At 45.5% G+C, this 18,563-nt stretch overlaps 5 protein-coding genes and 2 non-coding genes across 7 annotated transcripts; 4 read left to right on the top strand and 3 right to left on the bottom strand.

The window, feature by feature from the left end:
• Positions 1-275: 275 nt before the first annotated feature.
• On the top strand, positions 276-2,133 carry B0H65DRAFT_435452 (major facilitator superfamily domain-containing protein; the record flags this gene model as incomplete). Its single annotated transcript, XM_062825191.1, has 4 exons — positions 276-602; positions 665-877; positions 958-1,822; positions 1,883-2,133. 4 exons carry the CDS (start codon positions 276-278, stop codon positions 2,131-2,133), a joined length of 1,656 nt encoding a protein of 551 aa, XP_062677530.1.
• Positions 2,134-2,629: 496 nt separating this feature from the next.
• Positions 2,630-4,330, top strand: B0H65DRAFT_312114 (uncharacterized protein). The gene has a single exon (XM_062823318.1). It carries the CDS (start codon positions 2,802-2,804, stop codon positions 4,236-4,238), a length of 1,437 nt encoding a protein of 478 aa, XP_062677529.1. The 5' UTR covers positions 2,630-2,801; the 3' UTR covers positions 4,239-4,330.
• A 184-nt stretch (positions 4,331-4,514) lies between these two features.
• B0H65DRAFT_t422 lies at positions 4,515-4,610 on the bottom strand. The gene has a single exon. It is a non-coding gene; the product is annotated as a tRNA-Glu (tRNA).
• A 533-nt stretch (positions 4,611-5,143) lies between these two features.
• Positions 5,144-6,969, bottom strand: B0H65DRAFT_312102 (glycoside hydrolase). Its single transcript, XM_062823317.1, has 2 exons — positions 6,454-6,969; positions 5,144-6,398 (listed from the first exon to the last, which is right to left on the bottom strand). The coding sequence occupies exons 1-2, from the start codon at positions 6,857-6,859 to the stop codon at positions 5,227-5,229; spliced, it is 1,578 nt and encodes a 525-aa protein (XP_062677528.1). The 5' UTR covers positions 6,860-6,969; the 3' UTR covers positions 5,144-5,226.
• Positions 6,970-8,782: 1,813 nt separating this feature from the next.
• On the bottom strand, positions 8,783-9,308 carry B0H65DRAFT_477668 (uncharacterized protein). Its single transcript, XM_062827440.1, has one exon. The coding sequence runs from the start codon at positions 9,141-9,143 to the stop codon at positions 8,838-8,840; it is 306 nt and encodes a 101-aa protein (XP_062677527.1). The 5' UTR covers positions 9,144-9,308; the 3' UTR covers positions 8,783-8,837.
• B0H65DRAFT_477666 (uncharacterized protein) lies at positions 8,783-10,786 on the top strand. Its single transcript, XM_062827439.1, has 2 exons — positions 8,783-9,270; positions 9,511-10,786. The coding sequence occupies exons 1-2, from the start codon at positions 9,178-9,180 to the stop codon at positions 10,312-10,314; spliced, it is 897 nt and encodes a 298-aa protein (XP_062677526.1). The 5' UTR covers positions 8,783-9,177; the 3' UTR covers positions 10,315-10,786.
• Positions 10,787-12,528: 1,742 nt separating this feature from the next.
• Positions 12,529-12,601, top strand: B0H65DRAFT_t443. The gene has a single exon. It is a non-coding gene; the product is annotated as a tRNA-Arg (tRNA).
• Positions 12,602-18,563: the final 5,962 nt, after the last annotated feature.

The following is an 18,563-nucleotide window of genomic DNA, read 5'->3' as shown; positions in this document are numbered from 1 at the left end:
CCTGCAAGCTGCAGTGCCCCTGACAACCCCCATTCCCCCACGGATCTCCCCGACCCGGAAACAAACAAACGCCGACGACGTCAGTCTTCTCTCGGAAGACGCGATGCTGTGCTTCACCAGTTCTGCAGTGACAACATTGCTCCCCTCACCGAGTTGGCACGTTAACGAAAGGACTTGGGTGTATGGGGTTTGGCAGTGCGGTCCTCCTTTCCCTTCCACTCTCGTCCAACTCGTCGTTCTACACAAGTTTGCGAGTAATTCGGCGGTATCAGACAATGTCTCGGCATCAAAATGGCGAGCAGCCAACCATACGAGGGGGCCCTGAAGCTACCTCACCACATATCCCGATTCATCAGAGTTCGACTAACACCAACGATAATGATCACCGCTTGAAGCCTCCGGTGTTAGGTACAGTCGCAAATGCCCAGTCGTCAGGGATATCACTACCTCAAATTGCGCAAGTCGACGACGCTGATGGAAGTGCGGCAACACCATGGAAGAACCGGTTTCAAACACTCTGGCACTGGAAGCCCAAAGCGGCTAGGTATGATCCCGACAACCCCCCAGAGTTTACCATGTGGATAAACATCTTGTTCGGGTTTGTGAGTTGTGTTCTTCATATCAATATCGAGTGTCCAACGCCAAACCTAACACCTTCCACCAGGCATCATGCTTCACCGTATCCAACCTGTACTACAACCAAGCCGTCCTAAACAAGATCGCAGAGACGTTCGATGTCACCTTCGAAAAGGCCTCATCGGTAGCCACGCTGATGCAAGCTGGCTATTGCAGCGGTTTGTTGTTCATCTGTCCGCTGGGTGACATCTTCCCCCGGCGACCTTTCATACTTGGGTTGATCGCTTTTACAGCAACTTTGGTACGTCTTTTCCATTTCCTTCCACCAACCCATCATCTCCTATCTCACCTTCACTAACACCATCTGTCTGTCGGAAACAGTGGATTCCCCTCTGCCTAACCACCTCCTTCCCCTCCTTCGCCACCATCTCCTTCCTCTGCGGCGCCACCACCGTCACCCCCCAACTCATGCTCCCCCTAGTCGGCGACCTCGCGCCCCCCGCCCGCCGCGCTTCTTCCCTAGCCGTCATCGTCTCCGGCCTCTCACTCGGCGTCCTCCTCGCCCGCACCCTGGCCGGCGTGCTAGCCAACTTTACCTCGTGGCGCAACATCTACTGGTTCGGCTTAGGCGTGCAATGGCTCGTCTTTGGGTTGCTCTACATCTGGATGCCAGATTACCCCTCCAAAAACCCAGACACAAAGTTCAACTACTTCAAAATGCCGTGGCAAATCGCGAAGCTGTTGGCCACCGAGCCGTTGCTGCTGCAAGCCGCCTTGGTGGCGTTCTTGCACAGCGGTATTTTCACGAGTTACTGGACGACGCTGAGTTTCCTGCTGAGCAGTCCGCCGTACGAGTACTCGTCGGTGGTTATCGGGTTGTTTGGGTTGATTGGCGTGGTGGTGATTGTGTGCGCACCGATTTACTCGCGGTTGATTATCGATCGGTTGGTGCCACTGGTGTCGGCGATCATGGGGCTGGTGGTCGAGACGGTGGGCGTAGTGGTGGGCACGTCGGTGGGTAGTTTCAACGTGGCGGGCCCGGTGGTGCAGGCTATTATGATTGATTTGGGAGGACAGTTTACGCAGATTGCGATGAGGTCTTCGATTTATGGGATTCAGCCGTTGGCGAGGAATCGGGTTAATACGGCGTATATGGTGGTCAGCTTTGCTGGGCAGTTGACGGGGACGGCGGTGGGGAATAGGCTTTATGCTCAGGGAGGGTGGGTGTATAGTGGTGCTTGTGGGAGTGAGTATTGACTGTCCCTGAAGCAGTGAGTGATGGAGAGGAATTGCTAACAGAAGATAGTTGCCTTCGGCGGGTTTGCGCTGATAGTATGCCTTGTCCGAGGACCAAGAGAGAAAGGATGGATTGGCTGGTCAGGGGGCTGGACCTTTCGGAGGGAAGATTTACCGCCGAAGAAGAGTGAGACGACGACGGAGGAAGTACTCGAGGAAGCTGGTGCGGTTGGTCACGATGATGATGGTCATCGTGGTGTCGATTTGAAAAATGCGTCCACTGGCCGGGACGGCAACCATGACGGCAAGAAGCAACAATGATACTTCCGGAGGATTAATACGGTCGGCAATCTGATAGTTTTCGGAGCGCACTGCACCCAGAAGCAGGATTGGATAGCAGCGTCTTGATGTCTTGGACCATTACTTCAAACGACGACAATGGGGTAGTTGAGGGACCCAAGCGACGTTGAACTCGTTATTTTCCTCGTCGATCTGTCGTCGGACCATGCCATCACGCAAGGTGTGCTGGCGTGTCATCGGCGATGTATCGATGGGGAAAGTGACGGGTTCATCGACGCTGGCATCTCTTGATATCTCCAAAATAGGATAGAGCCCTGGGGTGCATGAAGACGGGGATACATACATCCGGGTCTGGGCGATAGCCAAAATGGATATCGACAATTTGGGTAGGAGCGACCATCATTGTTGCATGTGATTGGTCTTGTTCATCTGGATAGCAGCAACACCAACTTCCATGTCTCCTTCCCAACACCTCTACCCCATCTTCGACGTCGTGCGCTTAACATGAAGGCACATCAGCCACGACCCAGCCGTAAGCCTCCGATCATCATCTGCTCCCAACCTTGCCATCACCCAGCTTCATCACACCAGGCCGCAACACATCTTCACACCACGAACGAACCTAAGATTAAACAGCCCCTTTCGACCAACTCACACCGGACCGAAAACTATAAGACCGCTCGCTCATCATGCTATCAAACCCTTCTTCCATTTTCCTCATCCCCCTCTTCCTCCTTCACCTCACCTTCTTCACCACACCCACCATCTCTTCTCCTCTCCATCTCCACCCCATTGCTGCTGGCCCTCCTCCACAACGTCTCTCACCACATACATCAGCCTCAGGCTGCACCCCCCTAACCTTCCTCGTCCGCGCCACCGCCCTCAACACCGTCTTCCTCCACCCACCCGACCCCCTCTCCGCCTCCTCCATCCTCTCCTTCCTCCACTCTTCTTACTCCAACTCCACCGGCCCCTTAACGAACGGCACCCATCTCATCGGCCGCGGTAACCGCGTCTTTCCCCTCCACGCCACCTATTGCCGTCCACTCTTCCACCCACCCGGTCTACCTCCTCGCACTCTTCAGGTTTTGGTGCATGGGGCAACCTACAACCAAACGATCTGGTCCGGTCTTGGGCTGGGTCACAATGATTACGACTGGATGGGGATGGCAAGGGCGAGGGGGTATCACGTCCTAGCTATCGACCTGCTAGGCCACGGCGGTTCCTCCTTTTCGTCTTCATCAAAACAATACGACGGTGTGACGGAAATCCAACCCCCCCTTCAATCATCAGTGCTGCACTCCCTCGTCCGCCTCCTTCGCCACGGTCCAATCAACGCTCCCAGAAAGGGGTGGAGGAACCCGCTACCTTATCGTTTCCCCAGGATCGTGTACGTGGGGCATGGGTACGGTTCGGCAGGGCTGGTTGTTTCTTTGGTGAGGAGATACCCGAGGGATTTGGATGGGGTGTTTCAGACGTCGCCTATTGAGAGAAGCGGGTTCAATAAAAGTGTGGTGAGGAATTTGGTGCCTGCGCGGATGGTGGATGGCTCGGAGAGATTTGGGCACTTGCCACTGACGTATTTGGCTTTTCGCGACGGTAAAGAAAGGGAGAAGGCTTTTTATGCGGGGTTTTATGACACGGCTAGCATTCCCGGGGAGGACTTTAGGGGGCAGGGGACCGTTACTGTTGGAGAGGCGGTTTATTACCACGCGATGGAAACTAGAGAAGAAGAAGAAGGGGTGGCGAGGGGGTATAGAGGACCAGTGATGGTGGTTTCTGGGGAGAGGGATGCTCTTTTTTGTGCCAGTCAAAGTGGTCGTGATGATGATCGTAATGAAAGGGGGAGCTGTAAAAAGAAGTTGGTAGAGATGGGGAAGAGGGTGTGGCCGGATGCGAAGAAGGTGGAGGTGTATGTAGCTAGGGAGACGGGGCATACGTGGATGATGCATTATAGCGCCAAGATTACGATGTGGAGGATTCATAATTGGCTTGATGGAGTGTTTAGGAGGAAGATGAAGGATGAAGAGATGGTTGACGGAGGAAAGGATGGGAAATTGGGCAAGTTGGTGATGCAGGATGAAGCATGGGATGGGTATGACAGGATCGAGTTAGATGGTGAGTGAGAATGCCTTTGGATGGAGTTGATGGTGCTGAGTGTCCAACTTTGTTAAGGTAGATAAGTCTAGCAAGTAAATGGCATTTGGTGTTTCAAGTACCTCCTCTACGTCAAAGGATGGCTGTCACTCTCTCCTTGATAAGGGGTTTGTAACCGATAACGAACAAAATAGTAGGAAAGAAGTGAAACGCAAAAAAAAAACTCGGGCAAGACAGGAAGGAAAGAAAAGATGCAAAAAAAAAAAAAAAAAAAAAGGAAGTACTTGATGAGTTAATCGTTATCACTCGGATACCGGGAGTCGAACCCGGGGCTGTTGAGAAGGCAGACACTTTCTGTGGGAAAGTGAGAGTCAACGATGTTACCGCTACACCATACCCGATTGTATGGATTTCCTTCCTTGGTTGTTTTCAGGGTCCGGAAGTTGTCTTGATGAAGCGACAAAATTTTTGGTGTTGTGGAGCTGTGGGGACCCAGGGTTTTGGGAGAAGCTTGGGTGTGGCCTGCAATTTTTGACCAATGGACTTACACCACTTACACGAAAGGTGGATTTGTTGCCGGCCGGGATGTCTTGTGAGAGAATGAACAAATTGTTTTGGGTCTTCAACTGTGCTGTTGTTTATCGTTGTCGTTTCACTAACATATCATGCGCTTCTAAGGTGTCATCTGAGAAAGGTATTGAAAAGACATCGATTGCAAAGATCACAAGACAAAAGGCGACAAGGTTATGAACAAACGCACGAAATATATACTGCCAAAGACCCAAAGGTCATTGAGGCGGAACTATGTACAAGATAGTAGAAGAATGCAAAACACGCTAATATGTACTTGAAGTCGAGGTACTGTAGAACCCTCTGTTTTGTGTCGAACCATTATCATTCCTCAAGCGTAAATCCTTTCGATGCCCTGGCTGCCCCGTTCTTTTTGCACGCAGTCGAGGTTACCATGCTGCCGACGATGACTAGCCGATCAAAAGGCTACCCATCCAGGCTAGTAACTTACAAGCACTGGGAGTAGTAGTCGTTGATCTTCTGGCAAGTGTAAGGGCTCTGGCAAGTGGTTGGGCCAGAGAAGCCGATACCACCGCACTGGGCCCAGTGAGCAGCACCGGTACCGCTGGGGTTGGAGGCAGTAGAGGTGGAAGAAGGCTTAACAGTGGAGGTGGACTTGACAGTCGAGGTGACGGGCTTGACGGAGCTGGAAGGGTTGGAAGGAGTGGTGCCGCCGCTGAAGGTAGAGCCGATGGGGCCAAACTTGATGTTGGAAAAGACGACCTTGGAGTTGGGGGCGTTGGCCTCGACGTCGGCGGGGACACCGGAGGTGGTAGGGCACTCGCCACGGTAAGCACCGGGGTTACCACCCTCGACGGGGTAGGTGGAGTCGAGCCAGAGCATGTTGGCGGCATGGTCGTCCCAGATGGACATGACAAGGACCATGGGCTTGGCAAGGGCCTTGCCCATCTGCTTGAGACCACCCTTTTTGTTGAAGTCACCGACATCGCCGAAAGCAGTCTTCTGGGCATCGCAGAACGACTGAGTGATGGAGTTGCCAGAAACACCAGCAATCTTGGACTGGGAGTTCTCAATGACCTTGCCGTTCTGGACGTAGAAACGCTTGATCTCGCCGAGGTCGCCGGCAGAGTCCTTGATGAACTGGGTGACGACGGTGAACTTGGAGCGGGTATCGACAGTCTTGCCCTCACCGTAGAAGGCGGTGTCGCCCATGCGGTAGCTGTTGAAGTCGCAACCATCGGCATCGCAGGTACCGCCATAGCGGTCGTCGGAGTAGGTACCACCGCAGGAGTTACCCTCGCACATGTGCTGGTCGACGGTGGTGCAGGGGTGGGGAGTGAAGGCGGTCGAGACCTTGTTGGCCTCCCAGATATCCATCTCAGAGCAGCAAGTGCCGTGGTTACCAATGCCAGCGTTAGCATCGTTGGTGGAGGATGACCAGCCCTCAACGTTGGCAATACCGTTGATGTACTTGAGATCACGAGGGCACTGAGCGTCGCAGTAACCGGTACCGTACTTGGCACCAGCCTTGTTGTTGGAGTACTTGGCCTTGCCACCATCAAGATCCATGGAGACGAAGTAGAGAGCGCCGTTGAGACCGCAGCCGATGCCGGACACGTCGACATCGAAGGTGAACTCGTTGCCGAGGAGCTCGAAGCCTAGAAGCAGTTTTCAGGAAAGGTATTCAGGAAATGGGGAGAGATGAGCACGAACCCTGGTAGGCATCGGAGCCATTCATGAGGTAAGTACGGCCACCAATGTTGGTCGAGTACTGGCCCTTGGTGACGAGCTGAAGGCTGAGCGAGTTGCCGCTGGTCTGAATACCATAGGTAGAAGTGTACTCAGCGCCATCAACGCAGCACTTGGTAGCGCAGTCGGTGTTGGTGCTGCAGATGGAGGTATCCCACTTGTTGCCGCTGTAGCAGTTGGTGCTGCCGGAAAGAATGTGAGTCCAGCGCCAGTTGGCATCAATAGTGATGGAGCCGGCGACGTTGGTGCAGCCGGAAGAAGTGCACTTGGACCAGTTCATGGATGGGTGGGTCTCAGCAGTGAGAGAGCAAACAGCCTGGGCGTTGGCAGAGGCCACAAGGGCCGCGAGGGCAGCGAACTTGGCAAGCATGGTAAAGATGAGGCTGAAAGGCGTGCTTGAGGATGATGGTTGCGAGATCGAAAGGAGTCTGAAGAGGTGTTGAATCGCCAGATTATATAGATCTGGAAGTCTTTTGAGATTCCATAGAGCGCCCCTCGGTTCGTTTGCCACGCCACTTCCGTGAAGGCGTACCAGGCTCCAAGGGGCGGTCGGCTTTGCGGGAGGAATGCCTGTCCGGATTTCGACAAGGTCAGTAGGTCAGAGTGAAAGGCGGCCAAGGACGTTGTGGGTTCGGCTCACGGCCCGTCACAACCAAGGCCCTGAAGCGGAAATGTCGCTCCCATCTCCCGAGCTGGCCGACCTCGACGCGGGCACCAGGCTTTGCGTGCGTAGCCTCACGTTGAGGGAAAGGGGGCCGGCGGCATGACCATCTTGGCTTGCGGAGGGGGGCAAGCGCGAGGCCGAAGACGGTGGACGCGGAGGATGGATTGGTCCACCAGGTTGGATACACAGGGTCGTAGGATGGTGGAAGTGCGGAACGGACTCGATGCTGACCACGAGACATGCGGACAGACACTTTGAACGTTGCAACGGCGTCGTCTTGGCCTTGGTTGGCGGCGCCAGCTTCCCCAGGTTTCCAGGACCGCACCTGAAAAGGGCAGATTAAGGTTGGGTAAAGCGGACAGGGGCAAGTGCCGCTTATTGGAGGGGCGGCGATGGAGATAACTGCGGATGGGGCTTTTCGGAGGAGGACGCACCGAGCCGCACCCAAAACGGATGGCAGTCCGATTCTAGCTCGACCGTTTCATGGACCGCGAAAGACCGGTGCCACTGGGGCGACTGGAGTCACTATTCCCGCCTGACACTCACATTTCAAGATCTCTGTGTATCCGCTGGGCGCTGGGTGTTTCCGAAGAGCCGTTGAGAGTTGGCAGCTTCCTTGGCCATGTTTAATTTTGGGATGTTTGTTGACTTTTGACCGCTGTCCCCTTGGCCCCTATTCGACTCTTATGATACCGAAAAAAGCATCAGTGAGAGGCGGGTCAACAGACTTCTTGTTGATCACTACCTCTTCGTTGTCTTCAGTTGTTCTCGAAGTGGTGGTGTTCCGTCTGTTCTAGCTTCTGTCTCGGCTCCGCACTGACGGGTTCGCCTCCTCCGCACTCCACCATCCACGGAACCCCAGGTTTCTCTTTTTAGCGAGCTCTCTTCTCCGCAGCCAGTGATCGGCAGGGGCCGAGAAGGGAATAGCTTCCCCGCATCTGCTCGGACGTGTGTGCAGCGGGGCGGCATCCAAGGGAATGTTGATCACCGTGGTCCGACTTCGAGGTTTTGGACAAGCAATGAGGCTCGGTGGTGCAATCTATCTGACGACGAGTAAACCGGGAAGGCGGTAAGAGAGCAATATCTCGAGATTGCAGTCAAGGCCTCCAATGCCGCTCGCACTGGGTTCGCAGGTCTGCATCCTCCATCCTTCCGGTAAAATGAAGGGCACAGTGACGCGCGGTGATGGTGGTGGTGGCCTTGGCATCGTGGGATGCTGACGGATTCCGGGAAAAGTCTGTCGGCTGGCCGCTGCAGACATGAAGATCAAGAAATCTTCAGTGACTGTCGGCTGCTTGATCCGACAATGGTCACCCTGCGATATCACGCATTGTCAGAAAAAGATTGAGAAAAAGGGAACGCGGTTGGCAATGCTGCCCTGAAACAACAAGAATGATGTTGCACCGAGCTTGACGCCGGTTGTGCGATGAGATCAATGACAGAAATGTCATCGACGGTGACCTGGCACGTGCCAGGACAGCAAGGAACTGCGTGCCAGATGTCAAGCTTGCATTTTTTTGGCGTGAACAGCCGGCAGGCAAGATATTCCGTGCACAGACCACTCTGAGAACCTTGAAGGCTGCCAGATGCTGCTTCTGTTCCTGCCCGACCCAGTTCTCTTCCGCTTCACTTCCTGCGACTTCGTTATGCCCGTGATACTAGCTTGCAATGACAACGTCGAATTTTATCTCCATCTTGGAGCTGAAAACCCTATGCGAATACGGACCTTGGGGATCACTGTTCTATCTACGGGCTGAGATGCCGGCACAAAAGATGGCAGCAACAGCGGCAAATCACCACTGAAGGCAGACGCAGTCAAGCATGAGTGCTTCATGTCCGATATTTGATTGCTGTTACGTCCGCAGCTCGTATCTACGGTCAACTGATGTCTGTTAACAAGGTCATGAGCATGCGGGCTTACCAATCTGCTTGACAAAATGGTTCTCACCACAGACACTAGAAAAAAAATCCCTCGAGGAGTGGAAATCATCCTCTGAGATCCAGTCAATCCAACGATTGCCAAAATGGGTTTACCAGACCGGGATCGTCTCCTCTGCCAGCAGGCATGGAAACGATGCCGGGGCTCCTTGGAGAAGCGTGGCTGGGTCAAGCCCGCTGAGACCGAGGAGGACGAACTGAAGAAACAGCACCAAGCCCCCGTGGCTCTCAAGACCGCCGAGACCGAGGAGGGCGAACTGAAGAAACAGCACCAAGCCCCCGTGGCTCTCAAGACCGCCGAGACCGAGGAGGGCGAACTGAAGAAACAGCACCAAGCCCCCGTGGCTCTCAAGACCGCCGAGACCGAGGAGGGCGAACTGAAGAAACAGCACCAAGCCCCCGTGGCTCTCAAGACCGCCGAGATTGAGGAGGACGAACTGAAGAAACAGCATCAAGACCCCGTGGCTCCCACGCCTCTGCAATCGACCATCCCGGCAGTTCTCAAGAAGCTCGAACGAGCCTACGAAGCTCCAGCCCACATCACAGCAAATGACCACCCAGACGACTGGGAACCTTCCAACCGGGACTCCGGCGGAAGCTGGGATCCTACCTCCGTCACAAGCTACCATGCCGTGTCCCGGGCACATCCAGAGCCTTCGGCCCCTCCCAACACTGGAGCATTCAACTCCGCTCCAACCAGCTGGCTGTCCACCGGCTCCTCCGTGCCCGGCCTTGACTCCGCTACTACGGCTCCTCAAGGAGCCGCCTACCACGGTCGGGGCAGTTCCTTCCATAGCCATGACAAACGAGCCTCCGTCATTAGTGCATTTCCCTTGGAAAGGACTGTGATCCTGGAGCACTTGAGCGAGGATAACAACGACGACGAGAACGACAACGGCACCAATCCTTATCCAATGTCAGCCTACGTCAAGACCAAGATGACCGACGGCAACTACAACCACGCTGCCAGAAGAAACGCGATAGATCACGGACAAGGTACCGGCACCGGTATCTGGCTTGAGGTTTCTGGCAGCGGAGGAGCAGCAGAAGGTCCTGAGGGGCCCGTCGATGACAGCGGCTCCGCATCACCGCCGCCGCCGGAGGCTGTGCCCAAGGCGAAAGAAATATTCCCGCTCCTTTCGGTCCCGTCACAGGCCGTTAGTACTTCGAGCCTCAGCCCCAGTCCTGATCCAAGTGCTCGAGAGGTTGCATCCGTTGTGTAAGTTGCATATACCTTAGCTCCCGTCTGCTCCGTCTCGGCGATGTCTGCTTTCCACTTGGCTGCTTCTTCGATGGGATGAGATGTGATGGCTAACCGCTTTGTTGCGTTGACAGAAACGGAAACGGAGCAACGTAACACACCAAGTGGCATCGTGGGACTCTTGGCCTTTGGTCCCCTATTCTTTCGGTCCCACCAGACTCCCCGTCCGACTAAATGGTACACAGCACACGCAAGAAAAGAGAGGGGCACTTGGATCGGGGAGAGAGAATCGTTTGAATGGTGGCCGCGGCGAAAACGAGATACGCGGACTACCTGTTCTGGCAGAACACGCAATACGAAAGAGAACGGACAGGTTGGCCTCTCTCTCTGTGTCGGACGGAACCAAGATAACTGTTTGTAATTAGAGTACCTACATTGACTTCCTCTTCACTCTTATGTAGACGGAAGAAAATAGACGCCAGGCACTTGCAAAGTAACATCGATGTCCCCCCGGATCTGTCATCCTTGAACATGCTTGAACACTGCATATGGTTCTCATCAAGACGGCCAGGCTTCCCGAATACAACCTCAGCTGAAGTCTCACAGGGGGAAGCCTGGCTACGAACACAGACTTCCCTAGTACCCACTCACACCAGTCAATGTTTCCAGTTTCAAGTTTCATTCTACTTGGGGATAACCAAAGCGTCTAGTCTTCATGTGGCCTCTCGCCGCGCCGAGGCCGCTAACACCCAACGCGGAAACTGGAGTTTCCTACCTTCGTTCCGTTACGGAATTCCAACACGACCTGAAGAAGCTGGAGAGCTGGAGGAAACGGGATGTGGGGGGCAACCGACCGGGCAATACATAGACGGGGCAGTATCTAATGCGTGGACTGTGGGCTTATTAACTCGGAGATTGCTCCATCATGCTGTCCATGCCCAGAAGCTCGAAGAGTCTCGCTTCCAACTACCTAGCCTACTTGCCTGCACTATATACGTGGCGAAGTTATTTACTTAGTTTTCCTCGCCCCGATCCACGTCAAATCTTCTTGTTGTTGTTGTTGTTGTCTTCACCGCTCCCTCCTTCTGGGGTGCTGGGCCGCCACTGCAGCAACTGAATATCGCGTGGCAACCGAGATGGCGGTGCCTCTTTAGTTCAATCTCTTCCCTCTTTCCAGTCTACAATCCACTTGAGTGCCCCAGCACAACTTGAATGCTAAGGTAGCTCCTGGCCGGGAGTGAATCCAGGGATACAGTCTCCGGTCTTTCCTGTCATATGTCGGCTGAGACCATCGATTCCATCCCATCCGCGTGCCACGCCCAAGCTTCCTTTGACAGCTGTTCCATTCTTGTGTAAAAAAGCCGTGGCACTCGCTCGCTGCTTGAGGTTGCGTCGTGGTGAGAGGCGAGCGATCCATACATGCCCCAGTCTTTTATTCTCAATACTACTCTCTCCAGTGAGAGATATTGACTCTTTTGTGGGTTAAAAACCATACTAGCATCAGTCCAATACCAGCTTGAGCCAATTCTGAAGGTAGATAGATCCTCCACGACCACAGCAGAAAGAACATAGGTAGCCGCGCCTTCCTCGGGACGTGGAACACTACACAACAACGCAGTGAAGGCAGGAACGGTCGTATTGTGTAAGTCTTACCTTAAAAGTCATCTTTATGTTGGCGACAGCCACCAGAATGCAAACATCGAGTAACCATCACCGCACCGGACGGACTGGGTCGTTGGCGGGTTGTGTGAATTGCCGTTTGGTCCGTCGTCGGTCTCTGCGCTGGGTGGGGTCTGAAGAGACTCTGGAAGATAGCTCTAGGTTTGGACGTAGAAACAGAAGCTGTAAATCGCATCTGCTAAAAACCCACCGACAAGTTGTATTTTCATCGAGTCTTCGGGGTACACATACATTCTTATCTCGAATGTTATGTAGATCGGAGTTTGGCCAAACCAGTGCAACATCACCTTGCACTCGTGACTCGGCCAGACAAGATGAACACGAAACCGATTTTTCGCTGAACCTTCAAATTAATCCAGTTCCAAATCGAATCAAAGCTCAGTATATTGAATAAAGACGACAGTTATTATTTTGCTAAGAAGTAACAGTGAAGTCGTGAAGTCCGATTGTGTGTGCAAAGACAAAAGTGACATCCACCAGTCATACATACCCCTGCCGTAGTTTGTCTCACAGTTATAGGCTGAAGAAATTTGACATTGCACTAACACCTAGCGGCGCCCGGCTGGCGCAATCGGTAGCGCGCAAGACTTCTAATCTTGAGGCTGTGGGTTCGAGTCCCACGTTGGGCTGCTTTTTTTTCGCTCTTTTCTCAACATCAGATATTTTTTTCCTTTCATCCTTTTTGTTTTGTTTGGTAACTGGTCTCCTCATTGTTTGACATTTTCCATTATATGTTGCTGTGAAATAAAAATGGCGCGGATGGCTTTGCTTCAGTTAGTTGCGTTCCGATTTGTTTTGCGCATTCTGGCACAATCAGTCAGACTGTGAATGGTTGTTTGCGTTCGCTTTGACACAAACATATGATGTAGTGACAAACTTGTCCAAGATTGCTGTGTAGAGCTAGGTAATCTTAGGAAAACAATGGGCGAGATACATGCAATCGTGTGCACAAGTAGCTCGGTCGTGAGTTGAACGAAGATAATCCTATGCAAGAGGTCTCAGAAGCTTTCCAAGCCTGTTGAATTTTCAGACTCGTATTTCTGCGCTCATTGTCAGCCCGGCCGCATTTCGCGGACCAGAAATGGATTATCACTGGATAGCGAGCCTTCATTGCTATTGATTTTCAAGCCGGTAATCGTATTACAAAGATAAAGATCACTTTTCTGCTACACCTTTGTCGATACCAAACCTTGTTACCTGTGACTGTTAGCATTTTGCACTTCATCCACTTCGCAAGCCTCAAGCGATCGGCATTCGGAGACACATGGCTGTCTTCCTCGAACCCGCACATCGATATTTTCACGCTGACCTATATGCTACTGAACTCGTCTTGAACTCTCGGGGTTGACGCCTCACTTGTAACTGACCACCGAGCTGACAATCTGGACCTCGAAAACTCATCTCAACTTCTCAAGGAAGACGACGACGTCGACGTTGGAATAGAGTGCTGACAAGGCCTGGACAAGCGAGGTTTAGTGGGCCCCGGGAGTCTTAGCTCTCGCTCTAATGGCCTGAAAAGTGGAGGCCTGGCTCGCTTGGTTTACTTGTGATATTACTAGTAATAATCGATATGGGGTTCAACGTGGCTTGATTGTGTGTGTGTGTAAGACTGGCTCTGTAGACTCGAAGCTCTGGCATCTGGAGAAATCCCGCATATCCCAACCCAATTGGGCACGTACACGCTCAATAGATCCCCTAACCTCTAATATACCCTCTTAAATTTAATGTATAAACCACGCCAAATTTACCCAAATCTACCTTAAAATGCCTTAAAATCTTCCTAAAACTAATTAAAAATAATACTATTCCTAAATTACTTCTTCATTACAGTAGCTTTCAAACTTTCACTCGTAAAAATCTTACCTTATTATATTTACTGTTACACTTACCGATTCGTTACCCGAATCCTCCTTCATACAATCCTCTATACTTTTTAAGCGGCCTATAATAATATCTCCGCTATTAAATTTTTGTAATTAAATTTATAGCCGCTATAATTTTACGAATCCTAATTATTCTATAGATTTTAAATATACTACGGGAAGGAAACTATTTATAAAGCTATCTACGACCTATTTTTTAATAAGTATATAGATTACGTCTACTAATTTCCTCTCCTACGTGTATTTTAACTAATATTTATATATATCAATATACTTAAATTTAATTACGAACCGAATTCCCTCCTTTATAATAAATTATATTGTTTACTTATTATTATAATTTATAAACGTAGCCTTTTAATTTTCGAATCCTAAGGTAAATTCGTTAAAAAGACAGCGGGCGTAAATTACCTCCTTAACTCTTTAATTAAAGGATGATAATTCAACCTTTATAAATAGGGTCGTAACTATATTTTATTTATTAATACGCCAATCGATATTAACGCCTAGTAATTTAAATACGAATATTTATAAACTCTTTCAATTAAAAGAATTATTTGCAAATAAAGAGTTAATTAGAATATAAAAATCCTAATAGTCTTTACCACTTAATTAAAAAATATAATTTTAAATTGTTAGAAGGTAAAAGAGCATTTTATTTATAACTATATAATACGCTAAATTAGGGTTTAAATTAAATTGAACGAATTTAGAAACCGGGAAGGCTACGTCTAATCGTAATATAATAGTAATATAGAGAATTGAACTAATCTTAATTTAATATACGTAAATCTCGTACGGAATTACGCTATCTTAGTAAAATAGGAATTCCTCCTTAATTATAAATATAAAGTACAGCTTCTTTATACGCTTAACCTTCTCCGCAATCTTTTAAATATAATTGTATTATAATAGCCAAGTTAATTTCTTCTCTCAGTCTTAAATAATTTCAATATTTAGAAACTACTTTAGTAGCTCTCTACCCGTTAATTAATACTTCCTCTCTATAGCAATTACTACCCCCTTAATTATAGTAATCTCTTTATCCCTATACTTATAAATAATAATAATATTATTAATGTAAAAAAAGAGGAATATATTATTTTTAATTAGGACATTAAACTCTATAAAGAGAGGGTTTATACCTATAGTTATAACGGTCTTCATAAATTCCTACTACTAAAAGAGGGGAGAACTCCGTAAATTATATAACGCGCGTAGTAATTAGAATACTTAACCTTTCCTAATATACTTAGGGGGAGCCCTTATAAATACTATTTTATTGAATATAATATTAATAAAAATATTCTTTACATCGTACTAAATTAAATTAAAATTAAAATAAGCGGTTATAACTATTAGGATACAAAACGACCTAATAATTAAAATCGTTATATACATTTTACGTACGCTATCTTTAAATTACTAATCCCTACGCATAACCAAACGTACCTTATATTTAAGAAACCGGCCGTTTTAATCGAATTTATAAATATATACCTATATTGAACCGAATATCTTATTATTTCCCACTTCGTTAATATTAACCTACTTCCAAAACTTCTTATCCTTATATTTATCCAAGTATTCCTTTTTTACAACCTTAAAGAATTCTCTAAAAGGATAAGAATTAAAATTACTATAACGCTTTAAAAGAGGTAGGAAATTAATTTAATAAAAGGTCTTTAATGTAACCTTTATTCTATGACGGTTAATAATTTCCCTTATTATTTTTAATTTAAGATTATAGCCGGGATCGATATCGATACTCCTTTCTTATTTCTTCTAAGAAAATTTAGTCTACGACCTTATTTCCCTAAAATCCTACCGGTCGATTACCTTTTATAAATAAAAATAACGTAGCCTAATAAAAGTATTAAATTATAATTAACTATAAATCTTCGTTAGAATAAGAGAAGTCGATTACTAGAAATGCGGCTAGGCTTTTAAAAAAATATAGGAAAATAGCCCTCTTCTTTATTCTTTAAATTTAAGACTGTATTTTAAAAATTTAACGACAATTATATAGGCAATAAAAATAAAGGTTCTAGAAATCCTTATAGTATTTCTAAACCTATTTATAATTATATTTCTAATACTTACAAAACTTCTAAAAATCCAAATTACGTCTATATTTCTAGAAACTTTAATTCCTCCTCTTCCCCTAGTATACTTTCAATTTCGATAGGAAAAATTTAAATAACGGGGCTAAAAACTCCGTTATTTATAATAAATATAGCTTTAACCTATAGAACGTCCATTTATATAATATTTATTTAATAAATATTTTTTTAATTATATAATTAATTTTTTAAAAAAAATATTAAAAGTATTATAAATTTCTGTAACGTTACTATTAGGAAAGACCTTATTTTTATTAAATACGACATTTCGTATAATAATAACGGAATTGATATAAAGATTCTAAATCTTACAAATATTTATTAATTAATATCTAATTAAATAACTGACCTAAGTACAATCCTTAAACTTCATCAACTTATTCTATTCTTTTATAATTTCTATTTTAAAAATAAAGGCCTTATAATTATATATTTCAAAGTATATGATAATAGGGGAGGAGTTTAATACAAGAATAATACCGTCTCTAAATTAACAATACGTTTCGAATCGGTCTTAAGGAAATTCCTAGTAATATTCCGCTTTAAAGGTCAAATTATACAAATATATAACTACTCTAATAATTTCGATTCATAATTCGTAAAGAAAACTTATATCTAATCGTATTACTATACTCTTAATTTTAATTATACCCTTTAAACGCTCTACGCCACCATTTTAAATTTATATATAAAGCGCTAAAAGCTCGATATTAATTCCCTTTATAATAAACTAAATAGTAATCTTCTTACTACTAATTATCTCATTATTGTATTCAATTACCCGAAATGAAATCTAATATTAAATCTATAACCTTATATAGAAAGATTCTAAATATGTAATAATAAATTCAGCTTCTCTATTATCTAAATAATATACTTAAACGAATCCAAACTACTAATTTACAATTACTATCAAATTTAAATACTTCTAACCCCCTACCTTTATTTCTTTATAAAAAAAGAAGTCAATAATTAATTGTAACCTAAAGCCCTCTAAATAATTACGAATTTCTCTATACATTTAACACTTTAGTTTAACTTTAATATATAATTCGCAATATATTATATCCAATCCTTTAAATCGTACGCTATATTCTTATTCTATTAATTTAATTAAAATTTCGGGTCCCGGGTAACTAAATCGAAAATACTAATAAAAAAACTTACCCTCTTAAAGTTTCTACTTAATATAATTTATATACTATATAGTAAAAGAAGATTCATCAACGCTATTCTATAAAGGGATATATTCTAAAATAAATTACTTATATTTAAAAAAAAATAATAAATAAAAGAATCTATAAAGCGGGAGCGCAAACAATCATTCTTATAATCCTAATAGATTTATTTATCTTTAAACTATTTGAAAGAAACGAAATTATAAATTATACCCGGTATTAAAACAATATTAAGGAATTAGAACTTTCTATTTCCATTATCGTCTTAAACCGTAATTATAATAGTACTATACCCCTCTATAAAAATATACTTATTTCCTACCTATACGTAATTATTAATATTTAAAGGGGTAAAATCTTCGAAGTAATTAACTTATTAAAAATATATATTATCGTACCTAAATCGAAAAATATAAAAATTTCTCAATAAATATATAACGCTATATTTTATTACAAGTATTAAAAAACTACTTTGATTTACCCAATAATTATAAAATTAATTATTTTAATCTTTATCGTCCTACTACGTTCGCAAATAATTAATAGCCTCTTTAAATATTTTATTCTTTTTTAAATTAATATACGTACGCTTCTTAATAATAAGACTTTCGATTTAACCTTTATAAATTAATTATAATTTAACGTAATAATATTTCTTTAAATTATAACCCGGCTACTTATAAAACCTATATAGAAATCGATACAATTATTTATTCGCTAGCAAAGACGAAGAGGAAGTACGTTTATTTTTATTAATATTCTTCCTAAATTTACCGTTCTTACTTACAACCTTTTCCTATCCTTCTACCTCCGAGCCAAAATTTTATTCGTTGCTAAGAGCGTTTTCTTTAATAAATTTACTACTTAATGTAGCTACAAACGTAATACCCTTAAATGAAGAGGCGCAACCCTTTCTTTAAATAATATTTACTATTATTATTTTACGAAAACCCTTAATTATAATACGAAAAAAGATTTTAAAATTAAAGTTTCTTTCGATTTCCTTATTATACTAAAGTTAATAATTATTTACTTAAATGGTATAAAGATTCGATTTTATAATTATATAGAATTTTAAGAACTATAGGTTTAATTTATCTACTCCAATAATTCCTCTAATAATATAGAAAGCTATAGCCGCCTCCTAATAAAAAGTCCAATTGTACCAATTACAATTAATTCTACTAGGGGGCTTAAAAATATTAATAAATTTAATTCGGATAAATTCCTTTACCTTATAGTCGTTAAAAGTAATAAATTTACTAAAATTATTATACTATTCATATAGACTAATATATTTAATAAAATTAATTTCCTGGTAATTATCTCTAATAATTTTAAATATTTAACAATTTAGCGTAATCTTCTTGATACCCAAGTCAAAAAAGGTCTTAACCTCTATATACT

Source organism: Neurospora tetraspora (genome assembly GCF_033439725.1).
Source record: "Neurospora tetraspora strain CBS 560.94 chromosome Unknown B0H65scaffold_8, whole genome shotgun sequence".
Classification (NCBI taxonomy): Eukaryota; Fungi; Ascomycota; class Sordariomycetes; order Sordariales; family Sordariaceae; genus Neurospora; species Neurospora tetraspora.
Note: the sequence above shows the minus strand (reverse complement) of the source record. Positions and strands in the feature narration are given on the sequence as shown.